Raw genomic sequence first — 15,128 nt, 5'->3', positions numbered from 1 at the left:
AGGTACCGTTCTCAGATACATGGGCCTAACGTCAGTCTACTGTATTGCTCCCTGCAACGAAGTGGTCACTATTGGGGTCAGTACCTTACTGCTGGCATCGGACCATCGAGGACTTGTGTCTGACTCGGAGTCTGAGCTTGAATCCACTTTGCACATCTCCTGACAACCCAAAACAGTCAGTGTACGCTTGCTTTTTACTAAAGTGTATTATATATATATATATATATATATATATATATATATATATATATATATTCAGCACAAATTGACAAAAATGTCTTCAGCCCTACCATGTATTTGAATGCCAGCCTGTCCACAGTGTAAGGTTCCCTCTGATCAAGTCTTTGGCCATAACCACCTGTGAGTACAACTTGTATTAGCAAACCCATTGAGACTGAATGTTAGGAACATCCATCATGATAACACTACACGACTCTTCTAATTATTTATTATTCAGTAATGCTTTTGAAGGCCTTTTCTGGCTTATGCTGGAGGCCTTCTACCTGTTGCAGCATGTCCTCGTCGTCGTAATTGTTTGGTCGGCATTGTGGTCCATAAAGGGCCTGAACCCAGCGTCTTCGGGCAAATTTAAGGATCACCGAGGTTGAAGGTGCCTTCAGGTCATCCTACTTAAGACGTGTGTGACGTGATTTGTGGTAAAGTGGGTTTTGATCGGAAACAACATGAACGCCTTAGAAAAGCGATGTTTCACTTACTGAAACATCGAGGCAGCTCTAGCAGATACGCACATCTGGTTTTCTGGCGTGAGCGCGAGGTTAAGCCAAAGCGATTATGGCCTACACGTGTTCATGTGTTGAGGCTGAATGACTAAAATAACGTTTTTCACTAGTAAATACGAGATTGTGGCGTTCATGTGCGCCCATTTCGCAAATACGACATTTTAGACAGAAATACGGGAGGAGACCTGCTAGCATATAAAAATAAATTATTAATAAACAAAAAATAAACAAACAAAATATGTATAAAATTTGATTTTATATTTTCACCCTGTATATGAGCATGTGGCGTGTGGACGCTGGTATTTAAACAGAATCATTTTTACACACTTGATGCCTGTCTTTCATTTATAATAAGAATTGTGTTTTATTTTATTGTTTTATTTATAATAATATTGTTTAGTTGTCGTTTTATTATTTTATTTACAACAAGAATGTTTTATATGGTAATACTCGTTGTAAGTAGTGGTTAGATTAATTAGCGAAAACATAAACATCATGTCATCCTCTGCATCAACTAAGCATGGTTTCTGTGGTGTTGTTTTTGTGTTTTTTTTTATTCGTTTTACAGCTGTTTAAATGTAGTTGTTATTTATGAAAAAAAGATTATTACTATAAAATTAAATGATTACAGTATAAAGGGATCCTCCTCGTTGCCTTTATCTGTTCGAACATTCCGTTAAATAACCGCAGTAGCCTGTGTTTTCGGCATTGCGCATGCGCAGCGCGTAAGATCCGGGCTTGGGCCAGGATGAATGCAAATTTCAAAGATGGCGGCGGAGGGAGGAGGGAAGGAGATGAACGAGATCAAAACTCAGTTCACGACTAGAGAAGGCGCATACAAACTCCTCACGCACTCCGAGTACAGCCGCCCCAACCGGGTGCCTTTTAACTCGCAGGGCTCCAATCCCGTTAAGGTTTCGTTTGTCAACGTGAACGACCAGTCCGGCAACGGCGACCGAATCTGCTTCAATGTGGGCCGGGAGCTCTATTTCTACATCTACAAAGGCGTCCGAAAGGTAAACAACGCGTCGGTTCTTACTGGTTTCTCTCTCGCGGGTGCGATTAAAGTGACTGGCTTTAGTAAAAAGCGGAAGTTGGTGAAAGTCAAGTGAAATGCCGAGGTCGTTGTTTGGCTGCTTTTCCTCAGCGGGGTTTTTTTTTTGCGTGGACCGTTTGCTAACGTTAGCTTGCTTTAGCTAATTTAGCTCTTGGAGCCGACCGACAAGCTGTCAGTTTGGGCCTAACGTCAGGTACACCTGTCATGGACACCGTAGGACCAACACTTTCCGTTCCCTCTTTATCCCTACGAGTCACCGAGAACCCATGTTTGGCTTTTAGCTGGCTTAATTACCCGCTTGCCGTGTGGGGATTAACATTAGCCGCGTTCATGTTGGCACATATCGGGGTCGTCCACTGTGAGCTAAGCTAGCTAGGTAACTTAGCTGCAACTTGGCTCAAGCGAATGACTCAACTGCGATGGAGATCACAGGTCGTGTTTAATCGAGGACTCGTCTTCTTGAACTCTTTCTGAGTTGTCACGCACGCCGGTGAATGCTTGTTTATGAGTCGAATGTTAACGTCTGCGTACATTGGCACGAGACAAGGAGGGACATGACGGTGGGGTTAAAAGTCTGACATGACGTCTTTTTAATGTTGTGATTTCCAGTATTCCATCTAGGGATGGCTTACTGTAACTTTTAACCACCGTATTCAGGATTTGTGTGTGTGTGTGTGTGTGTGTGTGTGTGTGTGTGTGTTCGATACTGCTGACGGAGACTGATCTCGCCAGTCGTTTAATGTGGATTACGTGTCGTTTCAAGTGCTGAGTAAGGGAGCTGCTCTATGGACGTTAAACGAGTGGTGCGTTTGGAAGCAGTTGGGCAAAATTACCTCACTGTCCAAATGCCATTGCATTGGGGGTGTGATAGGTTGCATCATATGTTCTCCATCTTTCATTTTCCATAAATGCACAACAACAGTTTTTAGGAATGGAAGTTTAAAAAGTTTTGTCTGGGACAAAACAGGGCCGGATACAGCCACACTTTTCAGAGCACCATTCTGTCAAAACCAAGTGTTGATGGTCTCAGATTTCGGGATCTGTCTGTAGCAGCAATGTTTGTTCCTACAGGACCAGTGTTTTATTTTTATGTATTAATGATTGCATTGATTTTAATTTTACATAATTCTGTCTCATCGCAGTGCTCGGTAGCTGCACCGTTGTTGAAACGCCTTATACTGTGGAAGGAAGTTGATTTGGCTGTCATTTTACTAATCTGTTTGCCACTCCAAAGATGGTTTTGTCAAAAGTGGTCAGTAAACACATGTTGGGCTGGAGTTGAATCCACTATCCATGTGATCACACAAGTTCTCCATGGCTATACATTTATTTTCTATTTTTTTTTTAAAATTACATCTAGAAGAATATGCAGCACTGAATGATTCATAGTTTATACTGGGCCACTGATACAGAAATATACAAGAATTAAAGCGGAGAGTCAAAATAGATCTGTTCTTGGTTGTTAGGATCTGAAGTTGACTGCCTGTGTCTGCAAATATGGCTCTCAAAGGATGTATTTGTCTTATCCTTTTATTGCATCCTATTGGAGGAAATAGGACCACTCTTAAGTGATACAACTTTCCAGAAAGACCAAGAACCTGTGATTTAAACAGTACTGCCAGATTCTGGAACCAGCACTTCTGTGCCACACACTACAATATCGCACTGATATCTCAATAAAAGGATCCTCTGCCACACAGTGCTATATGAGTAACAGGAACCATTATCACATGCTGCTGTGTCAGTGGTCAAATTCGTACCAGACTTGGGAGTAAGGCTTAGTGCAGCTTTGAATTTAAAAATGAACTGAAAAATTGAAAATGAGCGTGTTTGGGTTTTTTTTTTTTCCCCCCCATGTTCAAATCTGGCTCATAAATACAGTTGTATTAAAAAATATTCAACCCCAGCGTGAATTGGGTTGTTTAGCAAAATGTACAAACTGTCAGGCAATTAAACAGGTACTAATAACTACTACAGTTTCAGAATTATTCAGTTACTTTAGGCCAAAGCACCTATTTGCTGTTATGACCTGCTGCAAAGGTGATGCATAGCCAGACACCAGCTTCTGGCAGTGTTCCTGAGGAATCTTGGCCCATACCTCATGGGCAGTGGCCTCTAGTTCATGAATGTTCTTGGGTTGCTGCTGCAACCACCTTCTTCAAATCCTACCAAAGATTTCTATGGGGTTCAAGTCAGATGACTGTCTGCCACTCTTCTTCCTAAACCAAGCCTTGGTAGACTTGAGATCATTGTCCTGTTGGAAGGTGCAGGCTTCAGGTGCCGGCTAAGAAGCAAAGCAGCCCCAGAACATCAGCAAGCCACCGTCAAATTTCACTGTAGGCAGGGTGTTCTTTTCTGCGTATGCTTCATTCTTCCTCCTCCAAACGCACCACTGATCCATAGGCCTAAAAATGTTCAGTTTTGTTTCCACATCGCTCCACAGAACGGAGTTCCAAATCTTCTGTGGCTTATTTACATGGTTTCGATCAGACTGGAGCCTACTTTCCTTCTGCTTTTCGGTCAGTACAACGGCAGCAGCAACCATGTTGGGGCGTTATCGGTAATTGAAACTAAATCTGATCTGCTGTTCCTCTGCTTAGCCATGCACAGCTTAGCCATATCTGCACCTTTGTGGCTATCGTTCGCTGCTCTTGTATGGAGCACTTGAGCTGCTAGCTATTCTGTGGCAATGGATGTCCACGCAACACCTGATCCAGCTTACCCATAATTCAGTTTTTGTCTCGCTTTAGGAGTTTGGAGGTCTCTGTGACCCTGAAATATAGTTATAATAGAGAAATATAGAGATGGGACCCTGCTGTATCTTGGCTTCAAAGTGGAAAACACGGCACGAAAGTCCTGGTTGTCAATTACTGAATACGGATGCAGATCATTGGTAATAAATGCTGCAATAGTGATTTTCTTCAGCAGTTTTTTCCAACTTGCTTAATTGTCCAGTAGTTGGCAGCACAAAAAAATAACTGGTTGTGGTTTTTGCCAACCATAGCCAAAGTGCTTCAATACGCTAGCTTATAATGCACAGAATGCCAGTCGGTTTACTTGCTCACCTTTGTGCCTCTGTTATGTGCATGCCACATAATAAAAAAATATTTTTGGCATTTGTGAATTGATTCAGAATTCTCCCCATCTGCATCAAGATGCATCATAGAATTGTTTTGCATCAGTTCAGCTAACAAAACCCTTGATTTGCCACCTGATTTTAAAAAAGTGTGCTCTAACGAGGGATTTTATTTTTATTTTCCCCGTTGCTGAAGTTTTTTGATGTTGCATTTCACACAGAACAAGACTTGCACAGTGTCTAGGTTTTGGATGCCATCATAATTTAGACAGTAAATGTACAGTATATGACTCACAAGCTACAGAGGTTATAGTTTGCTTTAGATAACACCCTTCAAACTGTATTATTGCTTGTCAGTGTTTTCTAGAGATGGCACCTTAAAAAGAGATTTTCCAAACTGGTATGGGGTGAGGCTAGGTAACGAACTTGATGGTATAATTTCAGGGATCAGTGGCGGCTCCATGCTTAGAGAGCTGGGTTATCGATGACAGGGTTGTGGGTTCGACCCCTGGGTTCGCTAAGCTGTCGCTGTTGGGACCATGAGCAAGGCCCTTAAACCCACTGTGGCGATTGGCTCTCCACTCACGTGTGCTCATGGTGTCACTGTGTTTTTGCTCTCTAGTGTGGATCTGTGTGTTCACTGCACGGATGGGTTAAAGACGCAGGCCAAATTTCATCTGACCAACACAAATGGTGTTGATTAGTTGTTGCAACCTCTATGTAAATTTTGAGAATTGGCACAAAACACAAGTGTATTTGAACACCCAAAAGAATGGATGCAACTTTATGAATCTCCACATATACAAGTCAGTGGATGTGGCTTATTTTTAATATTAGCCCAGCATCATTTATCTATCTATTTATTTATTTATTTAATAACCAGTCCAGCCACCATTACTCTGACCAGTGCTATTCACAGTTATAAAAGCGTTTGTTTTTTTTAATCCTTTTTACATGTTTTGGTCACCATACTGGTTAAAATGGTGGGGGGTGTTGTGTTTTTTTTCCCCAGATATACCTGGATATCATTTTAGATTATATGAGGAAATGTCCGTCTTCTGTGTTACAATGCTTATGTTTACACTCTGTTCTAGGAAATGTTTTTGAGGAGGCAAATAATCATTATACTCATCAATCTGTTTAATTTCTGTAGGCTGCAGACCTAAGCAAGCCAATAGACAAGAGGATATACAAGGGAACGCAGCCCACCTGCCATGACTTTAACCACCTTACTGCCACGGCTGAGAGTGTATCTCTGTTGGTGGGTTTCTCAGCCGGCCAAGTGCAGCTCATTGACCCTATCAAGAAGGAGACAAGCAAGCTCTTCAATGAAGAAGTAAGTGTTTGTGAAAAAGGTCTGCTGCTTTTGGTGTATTAGACAGGAAGTACAGTGGCATGCAAAAATTTGGGCAACCAAAAGATCCTTCATTTCTTTCATTTTAAGCAAGATTAGGCATCACAGCTTGTAAACATCTTTGCAGCCAGTTTTTTATATATATTGATTTTCACCCATTCTTCCTTGCAAGAGGCTTTTAATTCTGTGAGGTTCTAGGGCTGTCATGCATGCGCTGCTGTTGTTGGATCAATCCACAGCATTTCAATGATTTTGCAGTCAGGTAGCTTTAAGTACTTGAGCTTGCACCTCTAATATCCAGTGTGAATTTTGAGGTATGGTGAGGATCACTGTCCTGCCATAGAAGTCTCCCCTCTTCATCAACAGATATTTTTACTGACAGTGTGACGTTGGCTTCCAGGAATTTGCTGGTATTTAACCAAAAACGTTGTTGATATTCAAATCCTAGCACAGGTGAAGCAGCCCCCCCCCCTTCAATCACAGACAATGCACTAATCTTGCTTAACATTTTGAAATGAATGTTTCCTCTAAATTTGGGGACCAGTTCATTGTCTCTTTACTTAATGCAGGTGCATTAAGCCAGTATACAATATTGAATTATGATGCAATCTGAGTCTGTGACCCTTTTTTCACCACTACCGACTAGTCTGGTCAACAAAACGATTTTGAGCAACACCGTTTAATTTCTCTTCTTCAGTTTTTGAGTTTCCACATAATTTAACATCAATCATATATTTTGCACAGTATATGGTGTCTTGTGATATGAAATGCATATGTTGCTGTAAAAGGTACAATGCTGTGGAAGTGTTTAACCTGAATTCCTGAGGTTGTGCCCAAGCTCAGGGCTGTGCGATATTTGCAAAATGATATCTCACTATTTTGGGGGGATTTTGTTGATAAATCAATGACATTTTGCACCCTTCCAAAATTATGTTATACATCCTTACTCTTTTAAAGACTACCTTTATTGCTCCTTACTTAATATGTTAATAGAAACAACATATTTAAGAAAAACATGTTTTTCTTCAACAAGTATTGAAATAAAAGCTAAACAAACCATGCAACCATCAGTGCAAGTATTATTAAGCCTGATCACTGCAAGTGTGTGTGTGAACCATCTGGATTTACTTTAGAGAGCTTGCTATGGCTGCAAGGTGTTATTTCAACTGAAGCCATTTTCTGATTAAATTAGTTTTACATGCCTTTTGGACCTCCCCAACCTTTTTGTCTGTGAATGCAATTAAATCCTCATAGGGATGCTCCAGAATCGTAGAAATCCTCTAGACAGTAGGGACAGTTACTCTAACAAAAGCGGGATCCACTTTCCTTAAATTGTGAGACGAAGACCCCAGCCTGCCCACAGCCTCTGGCTGCAGAGCAGCGTGGTTACAGGTGGAGTGCAAATTTCCTGTAGTACGCAAGTCTGCATGTGGCAGTTTCCCTTCAGTCTGCTTTATCAATCACAGCGCGCAGAGACTTTTCCTGCCATATGGCTCTTCTTTTTCCATTTGGACATTAGCACTGATTGTAGTTGGGCAGAGCCTGAACCTTTAAATGGCATTATGTACCTGACTGGGCAACCTGTGTACTGCTCAAAGCTGGTTAACTGAAGTCTTTCTAGGTACCAATCACTGATTCTAAATAAATCTTCAGTTTGGTTGCACTAGGCAGGGGCTAACACCTTTCCTCAACTAAATATTTTGCATAATTAATACCATGCACACAAAAGACATGAATGTGCCAAACATTTGTGTCAATTTTCCTGTCGTAATCAACCTATACACTACTACAACCCACAATATAAACAGCTTAATTAAAATGTAAAAATGTGCACAGATTCAGACAGGGTGCAGACACTTTCACAGCACTGTAAACCTAAAGTTCTTAGCAATGTACTGTTCATTTTGTTGTTGACTTTATCTAACCAATGTTCTCTCTCCCCCCTCCCCCCTTCTTATCCTGTACCATCACTTTCTTCCATCCTTCTACAAACCCTCCTTAAAACCACGTTCTCAGAGACTAATAGATAAATCTAGAGTGACTTGTGTAAAATGGGTGCCAGGCTCTGAGAGTCTCTTCCTTGTAGCTCATTCCAGTGGAAACATGTACTTGTATAACGTGGAGCATACATGCGGCACGACAGCCCCTCACTACCAGCTGCTCAAGCAGGGTGAGAACTATGCTGTGCACACGTGCAAGAGCAAATCCACACGCAATCCTCTGTTAAAGTGGATGGTAGGTGAGGGGGCGCTGAACGAATTCGCCTTTTCCCCAGATGGGAAGTTCTTAGCCTGTGTTAGCCAGGATGGCTTCCTTCGCGTGTTTAACTTCGATGCTGTGGAGTTGCACGGGACCATGAAAAGTTACTTTGGGGGACTGCTTTGTGTCTGTTGGAGCCCTGATGGGAAGTACATTGTCGCAGGTGGGGAGGACGATCTAGTGACCGTGTGGTCCTTTGTGGACTGTCGAGTCATTGCACGGGGCCATGGCCACAAGTCGTGGGTGAGCGTAGTGGCTTTTGACCACTACACCACCAGTGTGGAGGAAAGTGACCCCATGGAGTTCAGTGGGAGCGACGAGGACTTCCAGGATCAGATCCACTTCGGGCGTGACCGGGCCAACAGCACGCAGTCACGTCTCTCCAAGCGCAACTCTACGGACAGCCGACCGGTCAGTGTCACTTATCGCTTCGGCTCGGTGGGCCAGGACACTCAACTATGCCTGTGGGACCTCACAGAGGACATCCTGTTCCCCCACCTCCCCTTGTCGCGAACCAGGACCCACACCAACGTCATGAATGCTACCAGTCCCCCAGCCACAGGAAGTGGAGGAGGTGGGAGCAGCACTGTTGTCACGACGACAAACAATCCCAGCACGAATGGCAGCAACAACAGTGGCACGAACACGCCAGGGAACTCTCTGCCCACACCGCTGCCACGCTCCAACAGCCTACCGCACTCTGCGGCTGCCACCACAGGCAGCAAAAGCAGCGTAATGGACAACGCCATTGCTTCGGGTGTCAGCAAGTTTGCCACGCTTTCGCTGCATGACCGTAAAGAGCGCCACCACGAAAAGGACCACAAGCGCAACCACAGCATGGGCCACATCAGCAGCAAGAGCAGCGACAAGCTCAACCTGCTCACCAAAACCAAAACGGACCCAGCCAAGACGCTGGGCACTTTGCTGTGCCCACGCATGGAGGATGTACCCCTGCTTGAGCCGCTCATCTGCAAAAAGATAGCACACGAGAGACTCACTGTTCTCATCTTTCTAGAGGACTGTATAGTCACCGCTTGTCAGGAGGGATTTATTTGCACATGGGCGAGGCCTGGCAAAGTGGTAAGTTCATTTTGAATCCAAAATGCCTGCAAAATTGGTCTTCCTCTGCACTCAAAATACTACACCGTCTCGTAAACAGTTAGGTATCGTGCCTGTATCTGTAGTGGTGTCAAGTGAGTAAGTTTGAGTGACAATTTTTTTCCTCCCCCTGCCAGGTAAACAGAAATGGAGATGGAATTTCTTAAAGTGTAATTACGCTCTCGTTAGCTACACCCACAACGTTTTGTTTGACTCATGGGCTGTTACCTTGAATCCATGTAAGAATTTGCTAACCTTGGAGAATATATATTTTTATGGTATATTGGTGCATGGCGACACATACGTGACTATTGTGCCACAGCGCAGCATTGTACATTCAGGAAATGGTTGGTTGTCTGAAAAACCAATAAGATTATATTATTTTTCATTGCATCATTGCAGATCTGATCAAAATACTTTTTCAGGAATGGATAATAAAAATTAATCTAGTTATTTTGTAACTGTTTTGTTAACTTATTAACAGTGGTATTATCTTACTTCCATCAATTTGCATAAATAAAAATACAGAAAAAACAACAACGAAGCTTTATAAAGGCTCAAATGCCATAAACAAATGCACACCATGTCCTCATACAAATTAGACACAGCCAAATTATCGCTCTGCATTGTTCTAATTATTACTTTTCGTTTTGTAAAAAAAGAAGCAAAACTGCAGTGTCATGAACTATATGCATTTGCACGTCTTATGAGTATTCTGGTGAAATGTCTCCGAATATACTATTTTGACTCCTGTGCATTCATGCAGTGTGTTGAGTCAAAGTAATAAATAATGGAAGGTTTTTTCAGCAAACATCTGTAGATTGGCCAGCATTACTGTTAGCTGTACTAGTACATATGGGTCATTCTTTGGATCAAAGATTAGAATACATGTAACCGTACAAGAATACAGTTAATACATCATTAGATCATTCATTTGTTCTATTACCTTTGTATTTATCTGATTACCATAACCTTTGGGGTGGTTTTAAAGACATACTTAAATAAGAAAATGCGGTTTCCTCTTGTGCGTTAAATATTTAAATAAATTAAAATTCTAATTTTATGGTAATACACCACATAATTTAGGATGAACATATAATTCTGATATAAAATCTAACTCATTAAATCTACTTAATCATTGACCCAAACCCAAAGTAATGACACTATCGAACAGATTACATATGAACAGGATGCGTGGTAGACAAAATAACTTCTGTCTTAACATTTAATTTGAACAAAAATACAACATTTATTTTTTATATATCTAAAATCTGTTCATTTGAGACTTGTTTGGTGTTCAGATGTTATTTCTTTAGTTTTCTCATGGAGATATGAGGATAATGCAGTTAACAAATAATGAACGATAGTAGCCAGCCACTAGTATTTTGTAAACTGAATTTTTAAATAATTATATGCAAGATAAACAGCATTAAGTTTAAGTAAGAATTAAAAAGGCTAATGTAGCAAATTGCCACCATAAGTGAATTTATTACTATAAAATTTAATAAAATTATGCTGTAATAAAAAAAAACTAAGCATTAGTAGCTGGGCTGGCCAGTCACGGAGGGTAGGATTGTAAAACCTTTTAAAAGGTGCCATAGAACCATAGAATGCATTTATTGTGTATTTAAAGTTTTTCCCGAACCCTTGCCCATGGTTTAACATGCCTAAAAAAACACTCTTTATTTTGCATCAGAATAAAACCACACTAATTTAATTCAATGATGGTCTTGTGAACAAAATAAATATTGAGTGGTTTACTTTGGCTTTTTGAGTTAGTCTTCCTTTGTCCCTGGCAAAGGTAAAAACGCCAGGCTCGCATAGAAACACATTATGCAAGTCTTTGACAATAAAACTTTTGATGGAGTGCGGAATTCCCTTTTCTGGGTTGGGTGGATGCTTTGGCATCAGTTGCTTGATAGTCGTCTGGTTGTCAGCAAGCTATCCCCTACAACAAGACCAAAATCTGGTCTGAAATCACTTATGAAAACTGGTGGGGGGGTGTAGGCAGTGTTTTATAATGGCGCCACAGCTCTGAGGTACCTATATTCCACCCCTACAAATCGGTTTTGCTTAATTCATAAAATTATAAATATTAGTATTCATAAATATTTAATTGTGAACAATTGTAATGTGATTTTTTTTTTTTTTTTTTTTTTTTTTTTTTTAATTATTATTTATTTTCATTTTCTTTTCTTTTTTTAAATATCACCAGGACAAATTAGGGTAATGATTAAACAAAAATAAACTTCTAGCTGCTTCTACATATGTGCCTGTTCCATATAAAGTAAGTTATGTGAGCTACCTTATTATTTTATAAGTTTATGGAGCATGCACATCTGTTTTAATGAGCTTGAGAATGACCCAGATGCTACAGTAGCATTTTAATTCATTTATTCCCTTTAGTTTTTGGTAAATAGAAGGCATCTAACTCTTCTTTAGGCACTTAACGTATAGATCCCAAAGATTTAGCTGCTTCCTTCTAAAGGTTACTGTCTGGATATTTGGTGGTGTATCACTGTTTTACCTCGTATTCTTTAAAATGTTAAACAAGAACAAGATGTTCTGTGTCTTGGTCCTGGCTATTTGTTTAAAGTCACTTTGGTCTGAGAATCCTTTCTTTTGTGTCAACAGTCACTTTAATGGCAAAATTATAAAAATATATACAATTATAAAAAATTCTATAACATTTCAGCATTAAGAACATTTGATGATGATGATAAATAAAGCACTTAATTAAATTATTACTAATGTTGCATTTTAATATTCTAATGACAAACATAGGGTATTTTTTAACATTTGTTTTAAAGTTATTGTGTGCTGAATGCAAAGCAACATATAAAATTTTGCTTTGTGGCAGACTTTGACAGGATCACCTATGACCTGTGATTTAAATATCCTAAATACTTTTTCATAAGTTTACATGAATATTACATGTCTGAGTAGCGGTATTGGGCATGTAATTTACTTCTGCATGATTCTTTGGTTAGACTCCATGTGACCAAACATGCTGAGCGCTAAGGGTAAAGTGTATCTTTTACTTGTATATTTCCCAATGGGACTATTTAAAAACATAAGTTTGACATTTCTAGGATTCATGTAATATTTTGAATGTAAAAAAGGTACTTTCATTAGCAATGATTTGTAAATATATTTGTAAAATGTATAATTACTGCATTGATGTTGCTTTTTTTTCCAAACTAAAAAAAAAAAACACTTTGGAAATGCTCCCGAATAAATTTTTGTCTTCCTTTTCAGGGTTTATTGTCATCCCAAAACCAAGCCAGCTCTCCCAGTGGAACAGTAGTATAGCCACAATATTTCTGCTGCTAAGAACCCTGCATCACACCGCTGTCACATAGAGAGCCCTGTGCTGCTCTTCACTTCATCTTCACTTCATTGTTTGTTTATTTGCCCTGCGCCCCCTTTTCAGTTCTTAAATTCTTGTTATTGGTTGCCTCACATGGTCTACTTGCATGGTGGACTTGCTAATTACTGTGCACAAATGGAAATGGTGTGGTGCAATGATGAACTGTGGCCATGGTGGTGAAATTTCTTTTTGCCCCAATTTTTTATTATTATTTTATTTGATTTTTTTTTTTTTTTTTGAGAAGAAATGTATTTATTTTTTTCTTCACACACCCATTTTACTATTTTGCTTTGGAGCTTGGCTATAGTGAGGAAATAAGTTAAGCCTCAGACCAGCCTTTGACCTTAGTAAATTGAGTGGGGGGGTGAGGTGGGCCTGAGGTTGAAACCAGGGGCAAAGAGAATCCAAGGACTTGCTTCCATCCAAATTCCTTTTCCTGAGATTTTTGTTTTCTCCTTTGTATGGAATAGATTCTCCCCCATTAAGAACTTTGCACTGATTTTTATTTTGGTTGTCTGTTTTGTAACTACTTTACTTTAAAGGATAAAAAAGACAAAAAAGAAGAAAGGTTTGGGGATGGCCTTGATGCACTCGGCTTTAATATCCTCTGTCTTGAAATTTGAATCTGAAAAAGCTGGATGCTGCAATCAGTTTTTTTTTTTTTTTTTTTTTTTTTTTTTTTTTATTAAAGAAAATTTGTTTGCACTTAATAGTTTATTAGAGAATGAGAATGGCTTTACATTTTGTGTGCAAGGACTCACAGACTGGTATAAGGTGGAGAAATATGAAATGATTAAAAAAAACCTTTGTATCTATTGAGCATTTATTTTAATATTGTTTCAGATTAAAAATCTGCTTTGTATTATATGTATAATATTGTAATTCAGTGATTAATGGGGCAAAAGCAAATGATCAGTACTACTCTAGTGGACGTTTTGTCATCATTAAAGGAAATAGTGATTTCTAAAGCAGAAAATTATACATATTAATAATATTAAAAAAAATCTTGAATACGCAGGCTTCTGTTTATTTTATTTTTTTTGTTCTTTTGTCTTGTACTAAATGAATCCAGATGTATTTTGATATAGGAGATTTATGTATCAAAAGGCTTTGAGTTTTCAGTTTTCGAGCCATCATGCTTAATGTTACAAATTTAGAAAATGCTATGTTGTCTGGCAGCAGAGCAGCTAAACTCGGGAACTTTAACGTTTGAAGCTCAGGAAGTCAGGCAGACTAGGAAAAAAAGTCTCTCACAAGCTACGAGTTCATATTAAGCTAACCAGCAGCAGTGCTGTTCTACGTAATACTACTAATTACACCCGCTAAGAACAACGGCAGTAGGTTTGGGGCTGGACATGACCATGTTGACCCTATTGAACATTGCAATATGTACTTTTTTTGTGACTATCAATCATTGTTAATGAAACATTCAGTGAATCGGCAGTAACCAGCTGCCGAGGTCACAGTTTTATGTCGTTAACATTTAACAGTTCACCTTCTGCTTATTAAAAAAGAAACATAGATATTTGGCCTTGTGCTTTGTCACTTATCGTTTTGTGATTACAGCTGAATGAAATTACCTTTTTTTTTTTTTTTTTTTTTTTTCCTTCTTTTTTTAATTTATTTATATAATTTCGAACATGATGAATTAAAATGGTGTAAAATGAAGTTTAGAACACTACAATAGGCCACATACTTAAGTCTCCTTAACTCAAATTTGTCAGCTAAGATGTACAATTTCCCAAACAAAATTCAGGCTTACGGTAGCGTGCAGTTGTTTTTAGGTATGTGATGTGCATTTTAATGGGTAATAAGTCATGCACACAGTCCATTGCCATTGTGTAAAGTGTGGCCAAGTTTTACCCACATCACTCACAAGGCTAATGTGACCTGTTGCACTCATCCACCCAGCTTTAGCGAAATGCCTTCCTGCAGTCTTGCTCTTTGGGTCAAAACAAATCGGCAAAGAAAAGTTGACATAGCAACCTAGCGAAGTGTGTCTGGCTCATCTGACCAGAGTCTGGCCAGTATTTTGACATTTGCAGAAATTTCCTTTTTTAATCAGCAAAGTTAATAGTTTTTTTTTTTTTTTTTTTTTTTTTTTTTTTTTTTACAGCAAACAGGTTCTGTGTGGTGCAGTGCTAGCATTACTGTTTAAGCACTGACGTTGCTTT

The 15,128-nt window shown here is 39.5% G+C and overlaps 1 protein-coding gene across 1 annotated transcript; it reads left to right on the top strand.

The window, feature by feature from the left end:
- The first annotated feature begins 1,492 nt into the window (after nucleotides 1-1,492).
- wdr20a (WD repeat domain 20a) lies at nucleotides 1,493-13,967 on the top strand. The gene is made up of 4 exons (XM_072689841.1): nucleotides 1,493-1,756; nucleotides 6,027-6,209; nucleotides 8,244-9,566; nucleotides 12,843-13,967. The coding sequence occupies exons 1-4, from the start codon at nucleotides 1,493-1,495 to the stop codon at nucleotides 12,894-12,896; spliced, it is 1,824 nt and encodes a 607-aa protein (XP_072545942.1). The 3' UTR covers nucleotides 12,897-13,967.
- Nucleotides 13,968-15,128: the final 1,161 nt, after the last annotated feature.

This window comes from Salminus brasiliensis, chromosome 10 (genome assembly GCF_030463535.1).
Source record: "Salminus brasiliensis chromosome 10, fSalBra1.hap2, whole genome shotgun sequence".
In the NCBI taxonomy this organism is placed as follows: domain Eukaryota; kingdom Metazoa; phylum Chordata; class Actinopteri; order Characiformes; family Bryconidae; genus Salminus; species Salminus brasiliensis.
The sequence above is the reverse complement of the archived record's forward strand: the minus strand, read 5'-3'. Positions and strand labels throughout refer to the sequence as shown.

Bases quoted from the DNA above. Each gene is read 5' to 3' on its own strand.
- wdr20a (XM_072689841.1), top strand. From the start codon at position 1,493: ATGCAAATTTCAAAGATGGCGGCGGAGGGAGGAGGGAAGGAGATGAAC. The intron at 6,210-8,243 runs GTAAGTGTTTGT...CCACGTTCTCAG, and splicing joins GCAAGCTCTTCAATGAAGAA to AGACTAATAGATAAATCTAG. The intron at 9,567-12,842 runs GTAAGTTCATTT...CTTCCTTTTCAG, and splicing joins GGGCGAGGCCTGGCAAAGTG to GGTTTATTGTCATCCCAAAA.